The sequence below is a fragment of the Miniopterus natalensis genome, chromosome 1 (genome assembly GCF_054644295.1).
Source record: "Miniopterus natalensis isolate mMinNat1 chromosome 1, mMinNat1.hap1, whole genome shotgun sequence".
NCBI lineage: Eukaryota > Metazoa > Chordata > Mammalia > Chiroptera > Miniopteridae > Miniopterus > Miniopterus natalensis.
In genome coordinates this window covers 179,706,004-179,731,559 of record NC_142081.1, presented here as the reverse complement: position 1 = coordinate 179,731,559, position 25,556 = coordinate 179,706,004, and the positions used below count along the sequence as shown (strand labels likewise).

Below are 25,556 nucleotides of genomic sequence, written 5' to 3'. Positions count from 1 at the left end.
GATAACTTAATTTTGGAATATAACTAATAGCTTTATTTGTACCAATATTTTATTTCATCTGCATTTTAATAGGGCCAGTCCTATAAGTGAATTATTTTCAACTCATTGAAGGACTTGTAGTACAGCCCATGTGTTTTCTTTTTAAGTGTGTAAATGCAGTATCTTGAGTGAGTGGTCAGCCAATCAAGTTTTTTGTTATGTCACTTATGTGAATGTCCAGTTTACCAAAGTCTAAGTTTCATATGCTTATATTGCTAAGAATACTGGGTTGATTTAAGGATTTTGTTTTGGCCTTTTAAATGCCTTTATATAAAGACTGCTAATGTTTGCTGCATTCTGGCCATAAGAAGTTACAAGTGGCCCCACTTGAAGTGTGTTGTTAATTAAAAATAATATAACCTCCAAGATAAAGCAAATGTGAAAGGCAAGGTGCAGAATGTGTGGAGGAGGCCACCATTTGTATCAGAAGTGGGGGAAATGTGTATTTTTATAGGTGAAAGGATTAATGAGAAATTTATAAGATTGATTACTTCTGTGTACGGTAATTGGGTGTCTGGGGCAACAGGCATCAAAAGATCCCTTTTCTTTTGTGAACATGTCATGTTATCATGTTATTTATTCAAAATAAAAATAATAATAAGGCACCATCTAGGCCATTTTTCCTTGAGACTGTTTGGAAAGTCATCCGTTATCTGTCAGATACTAATTTTTAAATCTGAGAGAATTTTAAGTAATGTTTCAGAGTTGCTAGGAATGGAAAATTGCTTTAAAGTATATTCTGTAGTTATTCCGTGAGTTGAATTACATAAGTGAACTGTTGATTGTGAGGACGTAATAAAACTATAATCTGTTAATAGGTTATTATTTACTCTAATTGTTGTTTACCATTTGTAGAGTGGCTTTCAGTACCATTTGTTTATACATTTTTGCTAATTCTCAACAGGTCTTTGAGTTAGATTTTCTACTCCTTAGATGCAAAAATTGAGATTCAGAGAAGTTAAATTATTTGTCTGCAAACATAGCTTTGGGGTTTGGATCTAGGTCTGCTTATGTTTATATTATATTGTACCATGCTGTTAAGACTTGCCAAAGATAGTCATGCTTTTATTTAGTTATTGAAAAATAATTGATCCTGGTTTGTATTACTAGTTAAAGGATTTAAACACAACCTAATTTTTTTGTTGTTGCTCTTAATCTTCACCCAAGGATATTTTTCCATTGGTTTTTTTTTTTCTTCTGTTTTTGTTTTTTAAGAGAGTGGAAGGGGGAACAGAGAGAAACATCAGTGTGAGAGAGACACATTGATTGGTTGCCTTCCCGCACTCGCCGTGAGTGGGCCAGTAAGTGCACTTGATTGGAAATCGAACCAGCGACCCTTCAGTGCATGGGCTGACACTCTACCACTGAGCCATACCAGCTAGGGCTCCACACAGCCTAGTCTAATTGTTAGTTTAAACATTAAAATAAATGTTACCTGTAATTAACTCAAAGACTTGCATTTCAGTATGCAAAATATTTTAAAATTTGAAGCTCAAATAAGTGTATATCCTTGCCCTCAAATAAATGTATATACTCTTGTTTATTCTTGTGCTTTATGGTACCTGAAGTTTTTTTGTATTGTAGCTACACTTTGTTAACATTTTCTAGGATGCTCATAGGGAATATTTAACTCTATGGCATTAACAAATTGGGTTTGATGAATACTACTACATATTGTATAAGTTTTCCTTAAGCATTTAAATGGATTTCTGTATCTATTGTAATTTAATATATTTGATCTAGATTATTTTAGATAGTAGCACAGCCACACACCCCCCCCACCTCCCTACCTTCTCTTCTGCCAGTCGTAGCAATTAAAAATGTCTTCAGACACTGCAAAATATTGAGGACCTCACTGCTGTAGACAGAACTCTTCAGAAGAACATTTAAGACTATTAACTACATAAGTTGTGTAGTATAATTTATCTAAAAGGTGAATTAACAGTAAAGGTACAAATAATTATATATTGTGTGGCTACTACTAGCTTTTTCTTTTTTTAATATCTTCCTTGATTTCAGAGAGAGGAAGGGAGAGGTAAAGATAGAAACATCCATGATGAGAGCGTCATTGATTGGCTGCCTCCTGCACTCCCCCTACTGGGGATTGAGCCCGAAACCTGGGCATGTGCCCTGACTGGGAATTGAACCTCGATCTCCTGGATCATAGGTCAGTGCTCAACCACTTAGCCATGCCAGCCAGGCAACTAGCTTTGAACTTTCGGTTTTGTTTATTTTAGAGAGAGAGGAAGGGAGGGAGAAAAACATCGATCAGCTGTCTCCCCTACGTGCTCCTACCAGGGATCAAACCCGTAATTTTGGTGTATGGGAAGATGCTCCAACTAAACTACCCGGCTAGGACTAAACTTTCCTTTCTGATTTAAAGGAAAAGGTGCAATTCCCTAGTAAAAACCAATGTAACCAGTATCTGCACAATTTTTGAGAAGAAAGTGGTTTTTTGGTGTGTTTTTTTTTTTAGCTTTATTAACCTTTGTTTCAAACTTTATTCCCAGGCTTCTTCAGCTTAATTAGCTGCAAAGAGTAATTTGTGTATAAGCAAAAACTGAAAAGAGCTGCAGTGTCCAAGGGGGCTTGGGCTTAAAAAAATTAGAGATCTAGATTTTATCAGATCTATAAACAAAATTTGAAAAAGCAATCATAATATAAAATAGCAACTCTCAGTAACTTCTTCAAGTTTTATCTTCAGAAGTTTGTCTCAGTTCAGTTTGCTTCATTTTTGGAAGCCTCATCAAAATTCTCCATAAGCCCTGGCTGGGTGGCTCAGTTGTTTGGAGCATCATCTGGTACTCCAAAAGGTTGCAGGTTCATTTCCAGGTCAGGGGCACATACCCAAATGGCATGTTTGATCCCTGCCCACTGTCGGGCGGGCGTGTGTGGGAGGCAACCAATTGATGTCTCTCTCACATCAATGTTTTTCCCTCCCTCCCTCCCTCCCTCCTTTCTCTCTCTCTCTCCCCCTCCCCCATCCCTTCCACTCCTCAGGTGAGGATTAAAAAAAATTCTCCACAAGATCTGGAACTTCATCATCATCCTCTCCTGTAGCAAGGGTGCTTTTCCATCCACAAATTGTTTGGGCAGAGCTTCAGCCAGCCTTCTTAAACTAGTCAGACTGCCTGCACCAAGCTGGTTTAAGATGCTGGGTAGCATTTCTGTCAGCTGCTTTGTCTGAGCATGGCTTGTCATGGTGAAAGTGTTCACTGCCAGAGATGCCTGAACTTTAGGGTAGTTAAAGTGGATCACTGTTCCTTGGCTTGTGAACATACTTACCTCTTCAATACCAGAGATACCGTTTACCCTTCTTTAAGGAGAACTGAAGTTTTTTTCTCACCTGTTGTGCCTGTTCTGTGAACCACTTTCTTTCTATGAGCAGTTCCTTTCCCACCAATGTACACTTGTGCCTGAAGTTTGACAAGTTTCTCTTGGTTCATGATAGTTTCTTTCATCTTGTTGAAGAGGAAGCAGGCCGCAGAGGGGACTAAAGTTGGTGCTCAGGGAGTCTTGGGCAGACCAGCTGAGAAGAAGCAAACACATGCGGGAGCACAAAGATGGCAGCTAGATTTCTTTGTTTTTAGTAACTTATTTATTAAATAGTGTGCCTTTTGGGATTCTGGGTGTAGGTTGAACAACGGAAGCTTATAGATTGGGTAAAAAATTAAAAATTCAAAGCCTGTCCAAGTAATACTGTTTGAGATGCATTTCTTGTTTTACTTTACTATTATAAAGACTAGTCTCTATCCATCCATCATAGATTAGCTGCATCTGGGGTTCCCTAGTATGTCACCCTTCTGTAAAGAATATACATTCTTATTTCTCAGTAAATGTTATCAGCAGTTACTGAGCATATTGACCACAGCCCCAAAAGACTTACCTGATTGGACATAGGGAGTTCTGAGGGTCTGTATATGGGGAGAGGTTCTTGAACTAGGTTTTAAAGGAAAGTTGAAATTGACCTCAAATTTCAGAAGACAGTCCCAAAGGAATTACAGTAATTTGTAAGTAAGTGATCTCTTCTGTAGGCATCTGAATTGGAACCAGGGAGCAGAGATGATTGACAAAATTAGGCAAGGAACATATTTACATATTTAGAACAGAAAAGTTGTACAGGTTTAGTGTACACAAACATAGTTGTAGAGTTAGAGCACCTTTCTAAGTTTTTTCCACTGTTATCTTTGAGGCAAAAACACCTTTTCATATAAAAGAAAAATGTACATCAAATGTGACTAGCACTCAAAGAAACAAATATTACCGGCACAATAGGACAAACCCCCCCCCCCCGTCATTTTCCTGACTTCTGTAGCACCAATAAGCTTTGAGTATGTTTAAGTAAAAGAATAGATCTGAATGCATACCATGTGATTGTTTTAATTTTGAAAGATTTTAAAAGCTTCTGTTTAATATCTTTGTTCAAAAATATGTTAATAGTATTTAGAAAATGTGTTAAAATTCATTGAATATTAGAGTTGAAAGAGACCTTAGATCCAGGCCAAACTCCTTGTCTGTTAAGATCAGGAAACTGAGGCCTGGAGAATTTGATTTGTTGACACATCTGCTTAATTTTGAACCCAGGCTTTTTCATACCAGTCCACTCCAGTCATTCTAATGGTTGCTTTATGGGACTATCCTTTTCATAAATAATATAAAAGCTGAATGCCAATAAAACTTTTAAGTACAGCAAGTGACAGTTTAATATTGAATATTGAATTTAAGTGTATTTTGCTTTTCTCTCTGGGTGTGAGAACTTAAATTTGCCCAAAGGAAGAGAGAATTTACCTTCTTAAGCATAATACAATAAATTTAGCTTAGTGATTAAGACTGTGAGCTTTGGAATTAGCTTTGCTTTGAGTCCTGGCTTTTCTACTTAATATCTGCAGCACTGACTATCTCAGTTTTCTTATCTGTAAAAATGTAGGAAGATTAAGAGAGCCTTTACAGTGCTTAGAGCAATACCTGGGACACATTAAACTTTCAGTAAATGGATATCTGTTAAGATGTCAAAATTAACTCTCCTTTCATATTCTGCTTATTGTTGTTCTTGTATTATAAAGGTCTCCTTCCATGGTTTAGTGATAGCTTAACGGTTTCCTTCAATGGTTTAGTGATAGTTCTGTGTGAATTTGCCTCAAGGAAAGGCTTAACTTGTGGGGCTTTAGTGCTTCTTTGTCATTGTGTGCAAACAGCCTGTGAGGCTAGTGTCCAAGGAGAGTAAAAAAGAATTAATGTGGACCTTGTTCTCCAGGTACTGGTTAATCTTTCTTTAGAAGACAATTATAAATTGGAGAAAATGTGTTAAAATGTGATTTAAGTGATGAAGAAGTAAATTATTTGGAAGTCTTTTGGATAATATAGCATTACAGGATTATTTTGGATTTCTTTTTAAATTTTTATTTATTTTTATTTTTATTACCATTTATCTCCACTATAACCTCTTCTACTTCCACCCACCCTTGGATTTCTTGATGTGGCTCTGGTCGATGAGAACTGGACCAAGGAATCGAGATTCTAATCCTATGGTGTGTAAAGTAATCTTGAATCCGTTGTAAAATTCCTATTTTAAAATTGGGTATTGACAACTAGAAAGTGGCAGTCACATCCGACATTTATGGTGTTATATAATTCTGGAAAGGTGAACAGACTTAATTTGAAACCTGTGTCATTTTTCCTCCCTTTAATTCTTTGCTTTTACTGCAAATTTAAAATAACTACCTAAGCGCCCAGTTGGGCATGGCTCAGCAGTTGAGCATCGACCTAGGATCCAGGAGATCGGGGTTTGATTCCCGGTCAGGGCACATGCCCAGGTTGGGGGCTAGGCAGCCGATCAGTGACTCTCTCATCATTGATGTTTCTGTCTCTCTCTCTCTCCCCCTCCTTTCCTCTCTCTGAAATCAATAAAGGTATATTTAAAAAAATAATAAAAATAAAATGAAATAACTACCTATAGTTGAATGCCTGCTCTCTAACATTTTATGTATATGGCAGCCTTATGAAATTGTCATTGTTTTACAGATTAGAAAGTTGGAGCTCTGAATAAATTAAGTAACTTTCTCAGTATCCAGTAACTTGTTGGTGGAACAGGTTTTTGAAATAAGGTCTTTGATTCCAAAACATTTATTGATTATGGTGGAAAGAATAGTTTCCAATCATATCTACTTGCTTCCTTCCCAGTATTTTTAAAGATGGTTTTTAAAATTATGAAATATTTTACACTTAGAAGTTTAGAAAATAATATATGAACAGCTTTATATCATGGGCCAGATGTAACAGATTTAACTGTCTTAATTCAAACTGGATTAAGCTCCCTTCCCCCAATAAAACATACCACACAGATGAAGCTCATCTTGTAACTTTTCCCAGTCCCAGTCTCTTTCCTTCTTAGAAGTAACCACTATGCTGAAGTTGGCGTATATCCTGCCTATTCGTATTTTGTTTTTACTGTTGATAAACATAGTACTTTTGAGTGTAAAAACACTTTTTAGTGTTTTAAAAAAAACTTTTTAAAGTTTTTTGTGGATGATTATAATATTCTACATCTGCAATAATTCTCAGCATTGTATTTTTTGAGTTTTTTTTCCTGTGATAATACATATTGCTTCAGTTCTTCAATTTAAATTATATTGTATTCTATGTCACAGCTTTTTTATTCTATAGATGGCATGTAGTTCCAACTTTTAGCTGTTATTAAAAAATAGATGCCTTGTCCTGGTCAGCGCTGCTCGGTGGTTAGAGCTTTGGCCGGTGCACCAAAGGGTCTCTGGTTTGATTTCCTGGTCAAGGGCATGTTGCCTGGGTTGCAGGTTCAATCCCTGACCCCCAGTTGGGGCAAGTGTGAGAAAGCACCCAATCAATGTGTCTCGTGTCAATGTTTTTCTCTCTCCTCCCCACCTTCTCCTCCCTTTCCCCCCTCCCTGCCACTGCCTAAAAATCAATGGAATAAACAGCTTCTGGTGAGGATTAACCAAAAAAAAAGGCTTGAACATTATTATAAATGTTTTCTTGGGCACATGTAAGTATTTCTAGGAAGTGGAATTGCAACATCTGAGGGTTTTTTACAATTTATCTTTATTGTTGAAAGTATTATAGATGGCCCGGCCAGCATGGCTCAGTGGTTGAGCATCAACTTGTGATCCAGGAGATCAAGGTTCGATTCTCAGTCAGGGCATCTTGTCTGGGTTTTGGGCTCGATCCCCAGTAGGGGGCGTGCAGGGGGCAGCCAATCAGTGACTCTCATCATTGATATTTCTGTCTTCTCTCCCATTCCCTTCCTCTCTCTGAAATCAATAAAGACTTTTTTTTTAAAGACATTATTATAGATGTCCCCTTTTTTTCTCCCATTGACCCCCTCTATGCCACAACCACCACCTGCCCCACCTCTCCCTCCATGGCCTACTGAACTATTGTCTGTGTCCAATGTTTATGCATGTAAGTTCTTTGATTAATCGCATCTGAGTGTTTTCATCTTCTGCATGACTAGATATTGCTTCATTGGTCTCTCAATGATTATATCAATTTATACTCCCTTTAGCAGTGCATAAGAGTTTTAATCTAAGATTTCGATTTTTGTCATTCTGATGGCTATGAGTGTTAGCTTATTTTTACTTTCATTTTCCTAGCCAGTAGAGAGATTAAGCATATTTTTGTGTTGATTGGTCATTAGGCTTTCCTTTGCAAATTTTTTCATATGTTTTTATTGAACATAAAACATATGAGGAAGGGAGAGGAAGGGAATAGTACAGAGAGATGGAAACATCAATGAGAGAGAGACATCGATCGGCTGCCTTCTGCATGCCCACTACTGGGAGTTGAGCCTGCAACCTAGGCATGTGGCCTGTCTGGGAATCGAACTGGGAACCTCTTGGTTCAAGGGTCGATGCTCAACCACTGAACCACACCGGCTGGTCTTCTTTCCAAATTTAGCATTTGCATTCCTTAGCCATTTTAAAAAATTTAGATGGTTTGTATTTTTCTTACTGATTTGTAGGAATTCTTTGTGTATATAATTTTGATTACTTCCATGTGGCTTGATTTTTTTATGTTGATTTACCTCCTTTTATGCTCTTAAAATTTTTTTTTTAATTTATTGAGAGAGACAGAAACAGAAAGAGAAAGAAACATCGATTTGTGGTTCCACTTATTTATTCGTTCATTGGTTGCTTTTTGATTGTGCCCTAGTGGGGGATCAAACCCACAACTTTGGTCTTTCAGGATGACACTCTAACCAACTGAGCTACCCAGCCAGCGCTCCTTGGGGATTCTTAATTCATCTTTTTCTCTTCCACATCTTGTATGGTGCCTGGGATATAGGAGGCTTAGTAACATTTAAAGTACGCTAAAAATTTTTTTTGATAGGTATCTAATTTTTTTGGAGTTGTTGCTGAAAGTGCTCTTTGCATAAGTTTAGGGCAGGCCTATGTTATTTTGTTAATTCTTTTCAGCCTTTGTGTGATTATGGATTTTCCTAGTAATTATAAATGCAGGGCTAGTATATGTAGCCTTTTCTCTCAAGTGACCGTGGGTGCTTTACTTTTCGTTTTTTTTTTTATTTCATGTGACCCATCCTATTTGGGACCGGGATACTAAATTGTGAGTTGTCTAATACTATTGCTCCTCAGCAGTGATAAAATATTTTGAGCTTCATTTTTCTTATATCATTCTGTAGTAGTTCCTTTAGTTAAAAAAAACACTGCAGTTTATGCATCCGTCTATTCATTTATATTAAGTTTCTTGCTGGTGCACATGTACAAGATTTTGGGTGTAAATCTGAGAGGTATTACTAGGTCATTGGGTGTTTGGGTGAGATTTTAGATGGTTATATATGTCAGCCATTTTTTAATATCTGTGGGCTTGGTCATACTTTGATTATATCCTTAGGTGTTTACTTAGATGCTTTATCTGCATCTGCCCATAGGAACTGTGAATGTGAGTAATTGAGGGCAGAAACCTGTCTTACTGATTTTTGATTCTTTATTGCTTAGCACATTGCCTGGTAAGTCAAAGGCACTTCGTTTTTCTGAATGAGTTTAAGGATTTACTTAAGCTCCTGGGAGCTCATCCTCAACCACTATGAAAGTAGTACCTTTTATCCTACCTTTGGGACTAGGAAGTAGAGTTGACTATGTTCATAAAAGTGGCCTCCAGGTCAAGTTGGGTTTCTGTTCTAAATTTAAGCACTGATAATGTAGTCAGGTCCTGTATTGAGGTGATATAATGTCTAACCCAAAAACTGGGAAATAAGGTGATGGAAAGGGAATCTTCCCCCCCCACCCCCGCTTTATTTTGTAGCTTTCCCTTTTGAAGATCTCAAGAGTGGCTATTTAGTATTATACAGGGTAATGCGGAGTAGGTTTATAGTTGTTCATATGGAAAATAGTACAAGAATAACCACAACCTCTATATGATGACATCTGTATCTCTGTGGTTTAAGTCTTTAGTTTAATTTTACTTTTTTTTTTTTATTCAACAAAGATTTATTGAATGCTGCCTGTGTTAATAAGATAGACATGGTCCATGCTATTGTGGAGTAAATTATGGTTCGGTAAGGTAGTGAGATGTTGAACAGCTAATTAATTATATGTGTGTTTGTTGAGTTTAAGTAAGGAGAACTGTGGGCCTGGGGTAACCTAACCTCAAGGGAGAAGGTTCTTGGGAATAACCCTTGAACTGACACTTGGGTGGATAAGTTGGGGAGTCAACTTTGTCATATATTAGGATATCAACTCTACTACGCATATAGAAAGCTTATAACTATTGTACAGTTCAGAATGTAGAGCCATTTGATTGCTTTTTCTTCTTAAATAAATAGCTAATTTCTGTGAATATAAAAATAAAAGTTTGCTCATTATTGAATTTTGGAAAATACAGTAAGCTATATTAAAGTAAAAATTATCTGTAATCCCACCCCCAAGGATAATGCTTTCCTTTAAAATATTTTTGTTTAGTCTATGAAATATTTCAAATATTCAGTGATATATCTTAATTCTGGTATTTTTTTTCCTTTTTTTTTTCTGTGTATTTTCATACATATACATATTTAGAAGGTGGGTTTTTTTGAGAGAGGAAGGGAGAGGGAGAGGGAGAGAGAGAAATAGAAACATCAGTGAGGAGAGAGCCATTGATGAGCTGCCTCCTGCACACCCCTATTGGGGATCGAGCCTGAAACCCGGACCTCTGCCCTGACCGGGAATTGAACCTTGATCTCATGGATCAGAGGTCGATGCTCAGCCGCTGAACCACGCCAGCCAGGCAACTAGCTTTAAACTTTCGGTTTATTTGTTTATTTTAGAGAGAGGGGAAGGGAGGGAGAGAAACATCAATTTTTGTTGTTCCACTTATGCATTCATTGGTTGCTTTTTTAAATTTTTTTTTAATCCTCATCCGAGGATATGTTTTTTTTAATTGATTTGAGAGAGAGAGAGAGGGGAAGGGGAGAGAAACATCAATGTGAAAGAGAAACATCGATCAGTTGCCTCCCCTACATGCCCTACCAGGGATCAAACCCATAATTTTGGTGTATGGGAAGATGCTCCAACCAACTAAACTACCCGGCTAGGACTAAACGTTCCTTTCTGATTTAAAGAAAAAGGTGCAATTCCCTGGTAAAAACCAATATAACCAGTATCTGCACAATTTTTGAGTAGAAAAGTGATTTTTTTTTTTTTTTTGATTTTTTTTTTTTTTTTAGCTTTATTAACCTTTGTTTCAAACTTTATTCCCAGGCTTCTTCAGCTTAATTAGCTGGAAAGAGTAATTTGTGTATAAGCAAAAACGGAAAAGAGCTGCAGTGTCCAAGGGAGCTTGGGCTTAAAAAATTAGAGATCTAGATTTTATCAGATCTATAAACAAAATTTGAAAAAGCAATCATAAAATAACAAATGTATTTTAGTCATTTGAAGCTGTTTTTCCCTACTAGACTCTGAGCTTCTCAGGGGAAGGCATCATGGCACATCTATCTATATATTGTCAGTACCAAAAGCTCTTTATTTTTATTTTTTTAAAATATATATTTATTTAAGCTCCTTTACCTTTATTGTTGAAAATATTACAGATGTCCCGCTTATATGTGGAATCTAAAGAACTTAATAATCTGATGAACAGAATAGATTCAATGACATGGAAGCATAGATGAGACTGATGAATGTCAGAGGGATGGAGGAGGGCGGGTGGGTGGAGGGGGAGAGAGTAACCAAAGAATTTATGTGCATATATACACAACCCAAGGACATGGACAATGGTGGGGAGAGGGACTGGGGAGGGGGAAGGAACGGGGTGGAACGGGTCATTGGGGAGAAAAAGGGACGTCTGTAATATTTTAAACAATAATAAAATTAAAAAAAAGGAAAAAACAAAATATTACAGATGTCCCCTTTTTACCACCATTTATCCTTGCCACCCCACATCCACCTTACCCCCAGGCCTTCCCAGACCAGTGTCTGTGTCCATAGGTTATGCTTATAAACATATAAGTTCTTTGATTAATCTCTCCCCACCCTGTCCCCCCTCCCCACCTTCCCTCTGAGATCCCTCAGTCTATTCCATGCTTCTGTGTCTCTGGATCCATTTTGTTCATCAGTTTATTTTGTTTATTATATTCCACATATAAGTGAGATCATGTGGTACTTGTCTTTCTCTGACGGCTTATTTCACTTAGCATAATACTTTCTAGTTCCCTCCATGCTGTCCCAAAGGATAAAAGATCCTTCTTTTTTACAGCTGCATAATATTCCATGGTGTAAATGTGCCACAGCTTTTTTTATCCACTCATCTACTTATGGGCACCTGGGCTGTTTCCAGATCTTAGCTGTTGTAAATTGCGCTGCTATGAACATAGGGGCGCATACATTCTTTGTGATTGGTGTTTCGGGTTTCTTAGGATATATTCCTAGAAGTGGGATCACTGGGTCAAATGGCAGGTCAAATTTAAATCTTTTGAGGAAATTCCATATTGCTTTCCATAGTCTGCATTCCCACCAGCAATGTACTAGGGTTCCCTTTTCTCCGCACCCTTGTCAGCACTTGTAGTTTGTTGATTTGTTGATGGTAGCCATTCTGACGAGTGTGAAGTGATACCTCATTGTGGTTTTGATTTGCATCTCTCTGATGATTAGCGATGTTGAGCATTTTTTCATATGCCCTTAGCCATCTGTGTGTTCTCTTTGGAGAAGTGTCTATTTAGGTCCTCTGCCAGTTTTTAATTGGATTGTTTGTCTTCCTTTTGTTAAATTGTATGTTAAATATATCTTTATTGATTTCAGAGAGAGGAAAGGGGGAGGGAGAGAGAGAGAAACATCAATGATGAGAGAGTCATTGATCAGCTGCCTCCTGCAAGCCCCCTACTGGGGATTGAGCCCAAAACCCCAGGCATGTGTCCTAACCAGGAATTGAACCACAATCTCCTGATTCATAGGTCCATGCTCAACTGCTGAGCCATGTCAGTCAGGCTAATCAACAAAAGGAGCTTATTGTGGCTAGAGTAAGGGAGGAAAATGGTGCAAGATGAAGTTGAAGATAAAAGCTGGAGCCAGATTACGTAAAATTTTCTAAGCCCAGAGTAAGAAATTTGGATTTTAAGTGACTGGAAGCCAGTTGAGGATTTAAAGCAAAGGGCAAAATTTGTGTCTTTTTAAAAACCACGTTGGCTGCTTTGGGGGAGAATGAATTGAAATCAAAGATGTGAGGAAAAAGGATTTAAGAGTTAGGGGTTGAGTTTGGCTGGGTTTAACAAAAGAAACAGTGGTTTAAACAAAAGTGTGGAGGAAAGTAACCAGTTGTTGCTTGGTTAAGAGGATTACAGCGTTAGTAGACTATTCTGACTTTCAATTTACCATTCTTAGGAGTTTGACCCTTGTCCTTAAACTCTCAAAATGGCTCTCAGCAGTCCAGACAACACCTGAATTTCAAAAAGGGAAAGGCGTAAGGCACATGGCAGCTGAGCTCACTTCCTTTAAAGAGCTTTCTAAGAAGCCCCATTAAGTGACCTGTTTTTATTTTTTAGCCAGGTCTGCGTCATAACCTTTTGGTTTAAGAGAGGCTAGGAATTGTTTTTTTAGCTGAACACGTTGTTCCCCAGTTAAGATCAGGGTTTCATTAGTAAAAAAGGAGAAAGGAAATTGGCTAGGCAACTTGCCATGTATGGTGGGGGTTTGGGGGGGGGGAGCAGGAATGAACTCAGAAAGATCATTTGGGGAGCCTTTCTTGGTAGCCAGGGAAGAGATGATTGTATCTTTGGTTTAGGATTGAATAGGGAACTGAGAAGTAAAAGTATTTGGGAAATGTTTTAAAGGTAGAGAGAGCCACCAGAGCTTGCTGGTGGTACAGAGGAAAAATGAAGAAGCTAGGAAAACACCTAGTTTTGTCTTTAGCATAGATGGTCGTGCTTATTTCTGGGATGAAAAGGAGTGGGAGGAGCACATTGGAGGTGTTCGGGAGGATAAGAATATTTGCTTTGCCCATGGCATAGTTGCACGTCCTCCCATGCACCAAAGGGTTGATGATTAGATTCCCAATTGGGGAACATGCTCAGGTTGGGCTTGATCCCCAGTAGGGGGCATGCAGGAAGCAGCTGATCAATGTTTCCCTCCCCCTCCCCCTCCCCCAATAAAAATTGTGTTTGTTTTTTTTTTTTAAGTTTTTGCTTTGTTCTTGTTTGGTGTTAAGGTGGGGAAATAACAATCAGTTGAATAGATGAGTCTGGAAGTCAGATCTAAAAAGTGATTTGAGCATCATAGATATATAGATGGTATATTAAAAGCTTAGACTGGGGTGACTTAACTTGAGGACAATTTGGTTTGAAAAGGAAGGGGATCTAGGACAAAGTGCTGGTATTTATCCTGGGCCCCTACCACATTTTGAAGTTGAACTGAGGAGAACCAACAAAAGATAAGAAAAGTGAGCTATTGTTGATGTATTAGCAAAACCAGAAGAGAGTGATAACAGTGAGGCGAAGAGAAGACAGTTCCAAGAAGATAGTGGTCAACTTTGTCATGCTGCTGAATGGGAGAAATGACTTGATTTTGCAGCATGGTGGTCATTGGTGACCTTGACTAGAATATTATTATTGGAATGGTAAAGATGGGTATCATTGGAGTGGGTTAAGAGGAAGTAAGGTGAGGAACTGACAATATGGTCAACTTTTGCTTTTAATATTTTAAAAGTTTAATTTATTGGGGTGACATTGGTTAATAAAACCATACAGGTTTCAAGTGTACAGCTCTATAACTTTTTTTTTTAAAAGCCTCACCTGAGGACTTGTTTTTATTGATTTTTAGAGCGAGAGGAAGGGGGAGAGAGAGAAACGTTGGTTGGTTGCCTCCCATATGCATCTCGACCAGGGATCAAACTTGAAACCTAGGTATGTGCCCTGACCGGGAATTGAACCTGAAGCCTCTTGGTGTATGCAGTGTCATTCCAACCAACTTAGCTACCTGCCTAGGGCGTCACATGATCAACTTCTAAAAAAGGTTTGCTTTGACAGGGGAGCAGAGAAGAAAGAAGGAGCAGGAGAATATGGCCGTAGAGATCTGTAAAATATTTGTTCTGGTAGACATCAGCATATGTATATTGGTGGATGGGAGAAATTGATTATGATAGAAAGGAGGGGTAATTGAAGGTGCAGAGTCCCTTAGAAGAACAGAGGGGTGGTATTCCTGGCATAGTGGAAGGATTATTCTTAAATAGGAATAGAGACACACAGGGCCACATTAAATTCCCTTTGATATTTTTGCATATGCTCTTCACTTGAACATGAGACCAATTAATGATGGTTATGTGTGTTTTTTCTAGTAATGCTGCTTGGGACAGACACTGGAAGATTTTTTTAAAATTGTGGAATGAGTTTAGCTTTGGGGCTTTGCCATTATGAGTACCATGAAGGAAGAAAAGCATCTAGGTTCTCAAGAGTATTTACAAGGGAGTTAGTATAATGAATGCCCATGGAATATAAACTGGTTAAGGAGGGAAATGAAGACAGTAGAAGTGATGATGAGGGAGAGTGGTGATGTTTTGATGAAGCTTGCTAATAGCTGGGTTTGGAATACTAAAGTTAACTTAATCTAAGGAGGTTGGGAATCAAGAAACTTGAAATGGATTTTGGGAAAGGTACAGTTTTTGTTGACAAAATCAAGGGTATGACTTTGGGGACAAGAGCTTACTGTCTTATTAATATTTATCCAGAACACAGACAACCCTTATATCCTTGCTCTTACGTGATAATTTAGAAGAAATGTACAAAAATGATAAATGTGTGACAACCTCTTATAAACTACAGATAGCTATTGATATTAACATCCTTTTTCCCTTTTACCAAATCAGGATCTTAGAATGCATACTGTTTTGTATCCATTTTTTTTCTTAATGTATCTTGTGTTTTCCTCTTGGTATTGAATATTCTTTTTAAGTATTTAATGTTTAATTTAAATATTAAAATTAAATTAAATGGTACTTTATATATTTTTAACTTTTAGTATTACCTGACTAAACCACTCTTTTGTTGAACACTTGTAAGTTGTTTCTATTTTCCCCCACTATATACAAGGTAGGTTTACAGATGTTTGTGTGGAAAATAATACAAAAAATAATAATACAAGAATAAACTCAGTGTTTTGCCTACTCACAACTGTACACCTACTTTTGCAAACCCTTGTATACTGAATGGAATATCTTTACATAATAATTTTTATCAGAGTTTACTTACCTGAGATGCCTGAAAATAAATTACTAGGTCATAGTATTTGAACTTTTTATACTTTTGTGACCAAAGTGCTTTCTAGAAAGGTTGTCATAAATTCCTGCAGCACTGGCAGTTCATGAGGCAGCTCATTTCATCCTAGTCTCACCATTAATACAGTTTTTTAAAAAACACAGTCAAATAGAAAAATCAACTCTCTATCTTTTTAGTGAGACTAGCCTATGTTTGTTCAGAATTTTCTTATTTATCCTGTGATATAGACATGTTGAATATGTTGCCAGTTTTATTTACCAAATTAATTTGTGTTCCCCTAGGAGATGCTCAGTTATTTTGTGAAAATGTATATATTTGAGGAGCTGTCTTTTAAAATTCTGTTAGTGTACCTGCAGTCTTTTGTTGTATTAATTAATAAATTATTAATTCACTGGTTATTCATTTTATTAAGAAATGTTGAGGTCACTGATTAACATTATATCAACTGCCTCCTGCACGCCCCTACTGGGGATCGAGCCCACAACCCAGGCATGTGCCCTGACCAGGAATCAAACCACGATCTTCTGAATCCTCGGTTGATGCTCAATGGCTGAGCCACGCCTGGCCAGGCCTACAATATTATTGACTGTGCCCTATGAGGTACTTCATATCCTCAAGACTATTACTAACTGCCAATTTGTACTTCTTAATCCTTTCACATTTTTCAGCCAGCCCCACCAATCCTCCCTCCCATTTGGCAACCATCAGTTTGTTCTCTGTATCTATGTCTTGTTTTAATTGTTTTGTTTTGTTTGTTCATTTATTTGGATTTTCAGATTCCACATATAAGTGAACTCATATGGTATTTGTCTTTGACTTATTTCACTTAGAATACCCTCTGGTCTGTCAGTGTTGTTGCAAATGCTAAGATTTCATTCTCTTATGGCTGAGTAATATTCCATTGTATATATGTATATATGTACCACATCTTTATCCAGTCGTCTATCGATGGACACTTAGGTTCCTGCCAGATCTTGGCTATTATAGATAATGCTTCATTGAACATAGGGATGCATATGTCCTTTTGGATTAGTGTTTTGGATTTCTTTAGATAAATACCCGGAAGCGGGATTGCTGGGTCATCGTACTTCTATTTTTAAGTTTTTGAGGAACCTCTGTACTGTTTTCCATAGTGGTTGCACCAATTTGCATTCCCACCAAGAGTGCACAGGGGTTCTAATTTTTCTTCATCCTCACCAACACTTGTTTGTTGACTTACTGATAATGGCCATTCTGATAGGTGTGACGTAATAGCTCATTGTGGTTTTAATTTGCATTTCTCTAATGCTCAGTGACATTGAGCATCTTCTAAAAAAATGTCTGAGCCCAGTTGGCATGGCTCAGTGTCTGAGCATCAACCTATGATCCAGGAGATTGAGGTTCGATTCCCAGTCAGGGCACAGGCTTGATCCCCAGCAGGGGGCGAGCAGGAGGCAGCCAATCAATGACTCATCATTGATGTTTCTGTCTTTCTCCCTCTGAAATCAATAAAGATATAGTTGTGGTTTTTTTTAATTTCTATTGATCACTGTGTTTTCTTTTTGGAGAAATGTCTATTCAGGCCCTCTGCCGATTTTTTGATCATATTGTTTGTGTGTTTTTGATGTTATGTTGTATGAGTTGTATTTTGGGTATTAACCCCTTATCAGAAATATCATCTGTGAATATCTTCTCCCACTAAGTAGGTTGTCTTTTTGTTTTGTTGATGGTTTGTGGGTTTCTTTGCTGTGCAAAAAATTTTGAGTTTGATGTAGACCCGTTTGTTTATTTATTTTTTATTTTCTTTGCCTGAGGAGACATATCCAAAAAATCTAAGAGCAGTGTCAGAGTTTACTGCCTATGTGTTCTTCTAGGAGTTTTATGGTTTTGGGTCTTGTATTTGAGTTTTTAATCTATTTTGTCTATTCTTGTATATGGTTTAAGAAAGTGGTTTCATTTATTTGTATGTATCCCAATTGCCCAGCATCAGTTACTGAATAGTCACTCTTTACCCCATTGTAGAATCTAGCTGCCTTTGTCATAGATTGACTATATAGGCATGGGTTAATTGCTGGTTGATGAAATAGATTGGCCCCTTTCAAGGTGAAGAATGCAGATGGTCTGGCTCCCGTGGTAAGGAGGAAGTAAAGTCCAAGATGCAGTTACATAGTTGGCATAAAAGTTCAAATGTGGGTGGGATGTACATAAGGAAGACTCCTTTTTTAAAAAAATCCTCACCAGAGGATATGTTTATTGACTTTAAAGAGAGTGGAAGGCGGGACACACACACACACCCAGAGGATATGTTTACTGACTTTAGAGAGAGGTGAAGGCAGGACAGGGACACACACACACACACTCTCTCTCTCTCTCTCTTTTTCTCTCTCTCTCTCTCCCTCTCTCTCTTCCCTCTCTCTCTCTGATAGGTTGCTTCCTCTACTCGCCCTGACCAGGGACGGAACCCCCAACCTAGGTATGTGCCCTAACCAGGAATTGAACCTGGGACCTTTTGGTGTATGGGACGACACACCAGCCAGGGCAGGAAGACTCTAAGGCCTTCTGGCTCCATTTTAGTTATCTTGACAATTTTCATTCATAACATTTAAAATTATTATTAATACAATTGGATTAATGTCTACCATATTTTTTTACTGTTTCCTATTTGTTGCCCTTTCTCTTTTTTGTCTTCCACCCTTTTTCTGTCTTATTTTAATTGATCATTTTATATGATTCCATTTTTTCTTCTCAGCATATCAGTTGTGCTTTTATTTCTTTAAACTTTTTAAAGTAGTTTTCCTTTAATTTGCCGTATATACTTACAAGCATTCTTTCAAATAACACTATACTACTTCATGGGTAGTGTAAGTACTTTATAATAGAAATCACATTTCCTCCCTCAGCATTTTTATCATTCATTTAACTTACCCAGAAGCTATAATCACCAAATATTATTTTGAACATACTGTTATCAGTTCAATTAAGAATAATAAAATTAGCCCAGCCGGGCGTGGCTCAGCGGTTGAGCGTCGACCTGGGATCCAGGCGATTGGGGTTTGATTCCCGGTCAGGGCACATGCCCGGGTTGCGGGCTGCAGCCGATCAATGACTCTCTCATCATTGATTTTTCTGTCTCTCTCCCTCTCCTTCCTCTCTCTGAAATCAATAAAGATATTTTAAAAATAATAATAATAAAATTAAAGATTGTATTTTACCTTCATTTATAGTTTTCTCTAATATTTCCTTTCTTTATGTAAATTCCAGGTTTCTGATCTATATCATTTTCCTCTTTCTGAAGAATTCTTTTTAACATTTCTTGCACATTCCCTCAATTTTTGTTTGTCTAAGAAGTCTTTATTTGTCCTTCATTTTTGAAGGATAATTTCACAGGATATAGAATTTTGATTGGGACTTTTTTCTTTCAACACTGTAAATTCTTCTCCATTCTCGTCTTGCTTCCATGCTTTCTGAAGAGAAGTCCAATGCAGTTCTTATCTTTGCTTCTTTATATGTAAGGTGTTTTCTTCCTCTGGCTTCTTTCAGTATTTTAGCTTGGTTTTTTATTTTCTTCAGTTTGAATATGATATGCCTAGGTATAGGTTTTTGAGGATTTATCCTGGTTTGTACTTTTTGAGCTTCCTGGATCTATGATTTGGTGTCTGTTATTAATTTAGGGAAATTCTTAGTCATTATTGATTAAAATATTTCTCCTTTTCCTTTCTTTTTTCTCTATTAAGTATTCCCTTTACTTGTATGTTACACCTTTTGGATGTTCTGTTCATTTTCATTTGTTTTTCCTTTGCATTTCCTTTTTGGAAGTTTCTGTTGACATTTCTTCTGGCTCACTGATTCTTTCTTTGTGTCACCTACTAATGAGCCCACCAGAGGTAATTTTCATTTCTGTCAGTGTTTTTTATTTCTAGCATTTTTCACATTTCTTTCTTAGAGTTTCCATTACTGCTTGTATTACCCATCTGTTTTGGGTGTTAACTTTTCCCGTTAGAGTACTTAGCATATTAATTATAGTTTTAAATTTTTAGTCTAATTCCGGCATTTTTACCATATCTGAGCCTGATTCTTTGTTTTCCTTTTTTTTTTTTTTGTATGCCTTGCAATTCCTTTTGAAAGCCAGGCATGATGTACTGGGTAAAAGAAACAGGTATAAATGGCCTTTAGTGTGGTATTTTATGTTTATCTGTCTAGGGAATAGGCTGAGTTTTGCCGTAACTGTGGGTGTCAGAGGCTAAAATTCTCCTCTTATGTTCTTGTTTTTGTCTCCTCTGTTGACTTTGGGGTTCCTTGGAAATATCTTAAATAAGGTCTGAAACAAGCAGTTTTTTGAATTGCAATCTCCTATTATACTGGAGCCCTATTATGTATGTGGTTGTAAGATTTGGGGGGCGGGGAAGCATTCTATAGTCCTGTAATTGGGGCTCAGCCTTTTAATGAGCCTGTGCCCCTAAACTGAAATCTTCAAAAGTGCTTCTCAGTCCTCTCCACTCTTAGGTGAGAGTGGAAGGCTAGAGAGGGCTGAAATTGTTTTTTTTTTTCTTCTCAGGTTGGTTATATCTGTTAAAACCCCATTGGTTAGGCTCTGGTGAAATAGTTTCTTTTGAGGGTAGGTTTTGTTAAGAACAGAATACTCTGGGCTTATTTCAAAATGGTGAAGTTCCCCCTTTCCCATCCGGAAGAAGGAGGGCATTTTTCAGATCTTAACTGTGAAAACCTGGTAGGAATCCTGGAGGTAAAAATTCACAAAAGTGGGCAGCCCCTAGGAGTTTTTTACTTTCAGATTCATCCTTTCTGAGCCTCCAACAATTTATCAATTACATTTTCGATTTTCCTACCCAGGTAGTGAATGGTTCATGCAGAGAGGCAGGCTTACAAGCCTTTGTTCTGATAAGGTTTGATTTCTGCCTACCTGTCCCTTCAATTTTGGAAACGGCAATTTGCCCTGTGACTTCAGTTCTCTGATGGATCTAAGAAAAGTTGTTGGTTTTCAGTTCAGTTTTTTTCTTCTGTGGGTGGGAGTGACAGCTTCCAAGTGTTTATAGGCTAGATGGGAAACCATAAGTTTACTCTATTTTTGTTTGTGTTCCTTTAAATTGCACCATAATTCTTGTAGACATCCCTCAATTATTGGGTACCAGATTATTGTTTTTCATCATATATAATGTTTGTAAGTGATTTCCATTATGATTATATTTTTTTTCTACCTGTAATGAAATTATTTCCTTAGGCAGTTTCTAGGAGTAGGAGTACTGGTTTAAAGAGTATGACATTTTATGATGTTAATATTTTTTATTGTTATTACCTTTAAAAAAGGATTTTTTAGGTGTGTTGATACCACTTTCACCTTACCAGTGTTGGATATTAAGAATTTTGCCAGTTTAAAAAATGTTAAATGTAATATAAGATGTAAGATTACTTTACTCAGTTCTAGGACCATTTTTTGAAAATACTGTCCTTTTTTCCCTCCATCAAAATACTCCTTTGTCAAAGATCAGAGGACAATGTAAGTCTGGACCTGCTTCTGGGCTCCCTATTCTGTTCCATTGTTCTGTGTGTCTAAATTTCCAAGCTGAAATCAAGCTGTCTTTCAGTAGCTTTACAGTAGCCCCATCAGAAGCGGAGCTTCAACCAAAAAAATGGAAAAGGGAAGGTGATTGCTTTCATACAAGATGAGGTGAAGTAGTGTACAAATGTGGCTGTGAGTGTCATTGTTGCTGTACATATACTGATGTAATTATGAACATTAGAAGATCTTAATTCAGGCACATTTCTATTCTGAGCATGCATTTCTTTTTACAAGTTAGACTTAAGCCAGTTCTGAAAAGTACAGAGTTCTTACAGTGTGCCAGGTACTGAATTAAATTTAGGTCCTGTTCTTAAATAGATAATCTCTCTCCCCATATGTATACTTAAAAGATGATTATGGCAGGGGTCACAGTTAAGATTTGACTCCTGAAGATTTAAATAGCTCACACTAGTAGGGTGGGCAAAAGGTAGTTGTTCTTTGTCAAGAGTGGAAAAGCAAGAAACCTATATACCTCTACATCCACCCAATTGAAAACCAAAACTAAAGAGTGGTCCTTGTTTGCTTCTTAAGATCATACACTTTTAGTATATAATAATTAAATCCTATAAATTTTACTTCCAGTTGTAGTAGGCAGTTAGTAGATAGGCATGAGCAGAGCAGGAACGATGGGCCAGGTGCAGAGGGTCACCAGGGCGGAGAGCCCTGGGTGCCTAGCAACGGGCCCTTGCAGGACCACTCCCTTAAGCATTAACCCCTGGAGATGACATGTAGGCTTCAGCTGTGTTTCAGCTCCAGGCCCAGAAAAGCAGCAAAACCAGGCGGAGCAATGTGATGGCGGACATCAGGACCAGCTGCAATGACTAATGACCCCCTACCCTGGCACCGTGCTATATTGCATACATTATGTATGTATCTTAATAAAATAGTTTATTTAAAAAATGTTTACTAGGAGCTGTAGCTTCTATTCATCTCTTTTCCTTTTATATGTTAGAAATGCATTGGAGCCACAAGGGAAAATTACAAAAATCAGGACTGCCAGAGGTTCCACTGTGTATTTAGCTGAGTTGGGAGAAGAAAGTATAGAAAGCAACTTTGCAGCTGTCACCAAAAATGTAGTGCAGTGATACCAAACAGAATTCTTCAAGGTTTTATTCAAAAGACTTACCCGCCCTGGTTGTTACAGTCATTAAAGTGAATAACATATTGTTATGATGTTTATTTTTAGAAATTACATTCCTGTTGTTAGACTGAAACAGAACTGTGAATACGTTTTATAAAATAAGGCTTTGAAAGCAAAGGTTTTTGTAATTAATGTTATTAGAGGAACAACATCCCCTACTTCTTTCCAGGAGATTCTCATCTGATTCTGAGAGATGTAGCCTGATTTTACAGTAATAAAATTGAGAGATGTTAAGTGACTTACCTGATTTAACACCACAAGTAATTGGCAGAAGGATTCAGCTCACACCTGTCTAACCCCAAAGGCCATGCTATCTGTCTTTTGCCATTTTCCATGTATGTCTTCCTTACAGTTGAGTTTTAAATTAGTTTGTGGGGGCACAGAATCAGATTTTGGATTGTGAAATAATTGGACGTTTGAATTAAACTGTGGAGGCAATAAAGGGTAATTGTTTGTCTTTAATTTTGCATTTTCTCTTTATCTTGGTTATCAGCAGATAAAGACTACTCTAGACCATGTAGAATGCTTCTTTATAATGGATTTCATCATGGTGATTGTATTTTCTTGAGCTAATTTAGTAAATTTTTCATAGAGTGAAAAACTCATTTTTTTCCTGAATTATAGTTTGGGGATAAGGAGGACAAAAATAAAGGTGGAGGTATAAAATTAGTAATTGTTTATTTACCATTTTACTAACCAAGACATTTGGGGGCAATCTAGAAGGCAGCTTATCTAATTTCTGTTACCTTCTTCCTTTCTCCAAACTTTAATCCTGTCCTTTAGTATCCTTACATTTTTAGGTTATTTACTTCTTTTTGCTAAAGGCGTATTGTGGGAAGCAATAGGGAATTTTGAAAACATTGATAATTTGCAAGATCCAATTACTCGTTTTACTTAGAAATCTTAGGGGAGAAATGGAAGTCTGTAGTTACACTGTGGCTCCTTAAATTGGCCTGTGAAAGTCTGATGCCTTTGATTCTCATTTTAATAATTCCTGTGCATACTCGACAAAGTATTTTACCATTGCTGAAATTGTACACTTAATTCTCTACCACAAATACCGGGGTGATAATGATGTTTTTTTAGGGCACAGGAAGAAATTTCTCATTATGCATATATTTATAATTAATTTTAATTTGGTTGTAAAATTATTGTCAGAAAAATATGAAGTACTTTAATCCCAAGTGTAAAAAAAGATAGTAAACAAACCAGTACTAATTAGAATGTTTAATTTTGAAATGCATAAACTTTATCTTATGCTTTTATTAAAAGATAAGATTAACTAGGAGTCATGAAATTTTTTAAAATTTAGGTTTTAAGTTGTATGTTTTTTCTGTACTTAACATTCTGTACTAATACTGTTTAGTATAGAAAAAGAGTAAAAATAGTATTTTTCTGTTGGGGTGGGGAGAGGAAACAAGTTTAAGAAGGTAGGTTCAAAAGCAAAACTTTACTCTTGAAATCTTGCGAGGCTTTCTTTCATAAGAGTAGATACTGTTGTGTTGCTTGGGTAAAAATATGAAATCTTAACCAAAAAGTGAAAACATAACTTGTATATTAAGGATTTATATTTTTACTTTTAAAAGTTGAGAAAAGGGGAAGATAAACTATTAAGAATATAGCCCAGTAAGATACTAGTGTAGATCAGAAAATACAGTGAAGAACCCATTTGCAGACAGGTACGTGGGAACGTTAGTGTGAATCCCAGTGGAGGATTTTCTGAATCACAGATTGAGAGATTGAAGTGATACCGTAGATAATAAAGTACTTTGAGAAGTAATGTCGAGTACAAAATAAATAGATGTATATAAATTTAAAATAAAAATCTGTTTTGAAAGTAGGTTGTTGCCATCGAAGTAAAGTAAGCAGAAAAACAAATTGAAGAAAGCATTAGACAATCCTAGTGAGGCAGTTGGGCTTCAGGAATTTTTATGGAAAGGGAAGGGAAGTTAATTAGATGTTTAGAGCTTTCACCATCTGAGTGGATGGTGTAGTATTTCAGTTAACCTAAATATCTAGAGTTGTGCTTTAATTCAAGTGAGAGCTTACAGTTTTTATTGATCCTGATTTTTCTGTTTATATGGATAGAACCCATGTAACCTGGGGGTATAGTATCTTAATGTTCATCTAAAAATGAATCGATTTATTACTTTGTACCTGACATACATGAAGTTGCCAGATATGTCTGCTGTTTTTCTGTAAACATTCCTATAAAGTCAATAAGCCATTGTACTATTGTTCAAAGTAGTTTTATTTCATTAAAAACATTGAAGTGAAAACTTTTTAGTTTTTTTTTGTTTTAATATTCTTAAAACTGGCTAATTAAGTCCTAGAAAAACACAGACTATTATTTTTACTAGAGCAGATAACCAAGCTAATGAATGAGGGGGCTTCAAAATTTTTATAGGTAATACTTTATAATAGGCTTTTTTCTTGCTGATATAACTAACATTTATTTTCTGTTTATTTTTAAGACGAGCAAAAATCAAATTAAAGTAGATCTTGTAGATGAGAATTTTACAGAATTAAGAGGAGAAATAGCAGGACCTCCAGACACACCATATGAAGGCAAGTACTTTTTTCTGTATCAAAATATTGTGCGTATTAGAACTTCTGAAACATTAAATCAGATTTATATTAAGCATCTATTATAAATTACATGGAAGGTAATTTCATTTGGCTTAGGATATACAGCAATTTTTAAATAATAATAATAGATACTTATCTAGACTGACTTTTCCTCGCTGAATTTTAGCTAATTTTTTTCTTTTCCCAAAATAGAGCCAAGTTATAGGTTAGAATTTATTAATATAAAGCATATCTGTTAAGCCTCTAACTTATATGGGCTATAGATTTTCGGTTACCTTTCATATGATATCTATAACAAGCCTTGCCTTAAATTTCTGACTGAAAAAATATATATACATATTTTAAAGTTCCTCTCCCCTGTTTGTCATTTAGCATTTCATTCACTCATATGTCTTCTTACAGGCTATATTACAAATATTAAATATTTTTAATTCAGGAAAGCTTTGAGTGATTGATTGTTTCAAGACATATAGAAAAGAAAGGAGGCAGCTTTGCTGAACTTTGTG

At 36.7% G+C, this 25,556-nt stretch overlaps 1 protein-coding gene and 1 pseudogene across 2 annotated transcripts in view; one reads left to right on the top strand and one right to left on the bottom strand.

Moving 5' to 3' along the window:
- The window catches only part of UBE2K (ubiquitin conjugating enzyme E2 K), a 52,930-nt gene that overhangs the window by 2,140 nt on the left and 25,234 nt on the right, over positions 1-25,556 (top strand). Inside the window, exons 1-2 of one of the 2 annotated variants that reach the window (XM_016206602.2) lie at positions 22,130-22,186; positions 24,936-25,029. In XM_016206602.2, the coding sequence (XP_016062088.1) occupies positions 22,145-22,186; positions 24,936-25,029 (136 nt within the window). In that variant the 5' untranslated portion in view covers positions 22,130-22,144. Of the gene's footprint in view, positions 1-22,129; positions 22,187-24,935; positions 25,030-25,556 lie in introns of those variants that run through there. The other variant, XM_016206596.2, reaches the window with a different exon arrangement.
- On the bottom strand, positions 2,758-3,500 carry LOC148094508 (transcription factor BTF3-like; annotated as a pseudogene).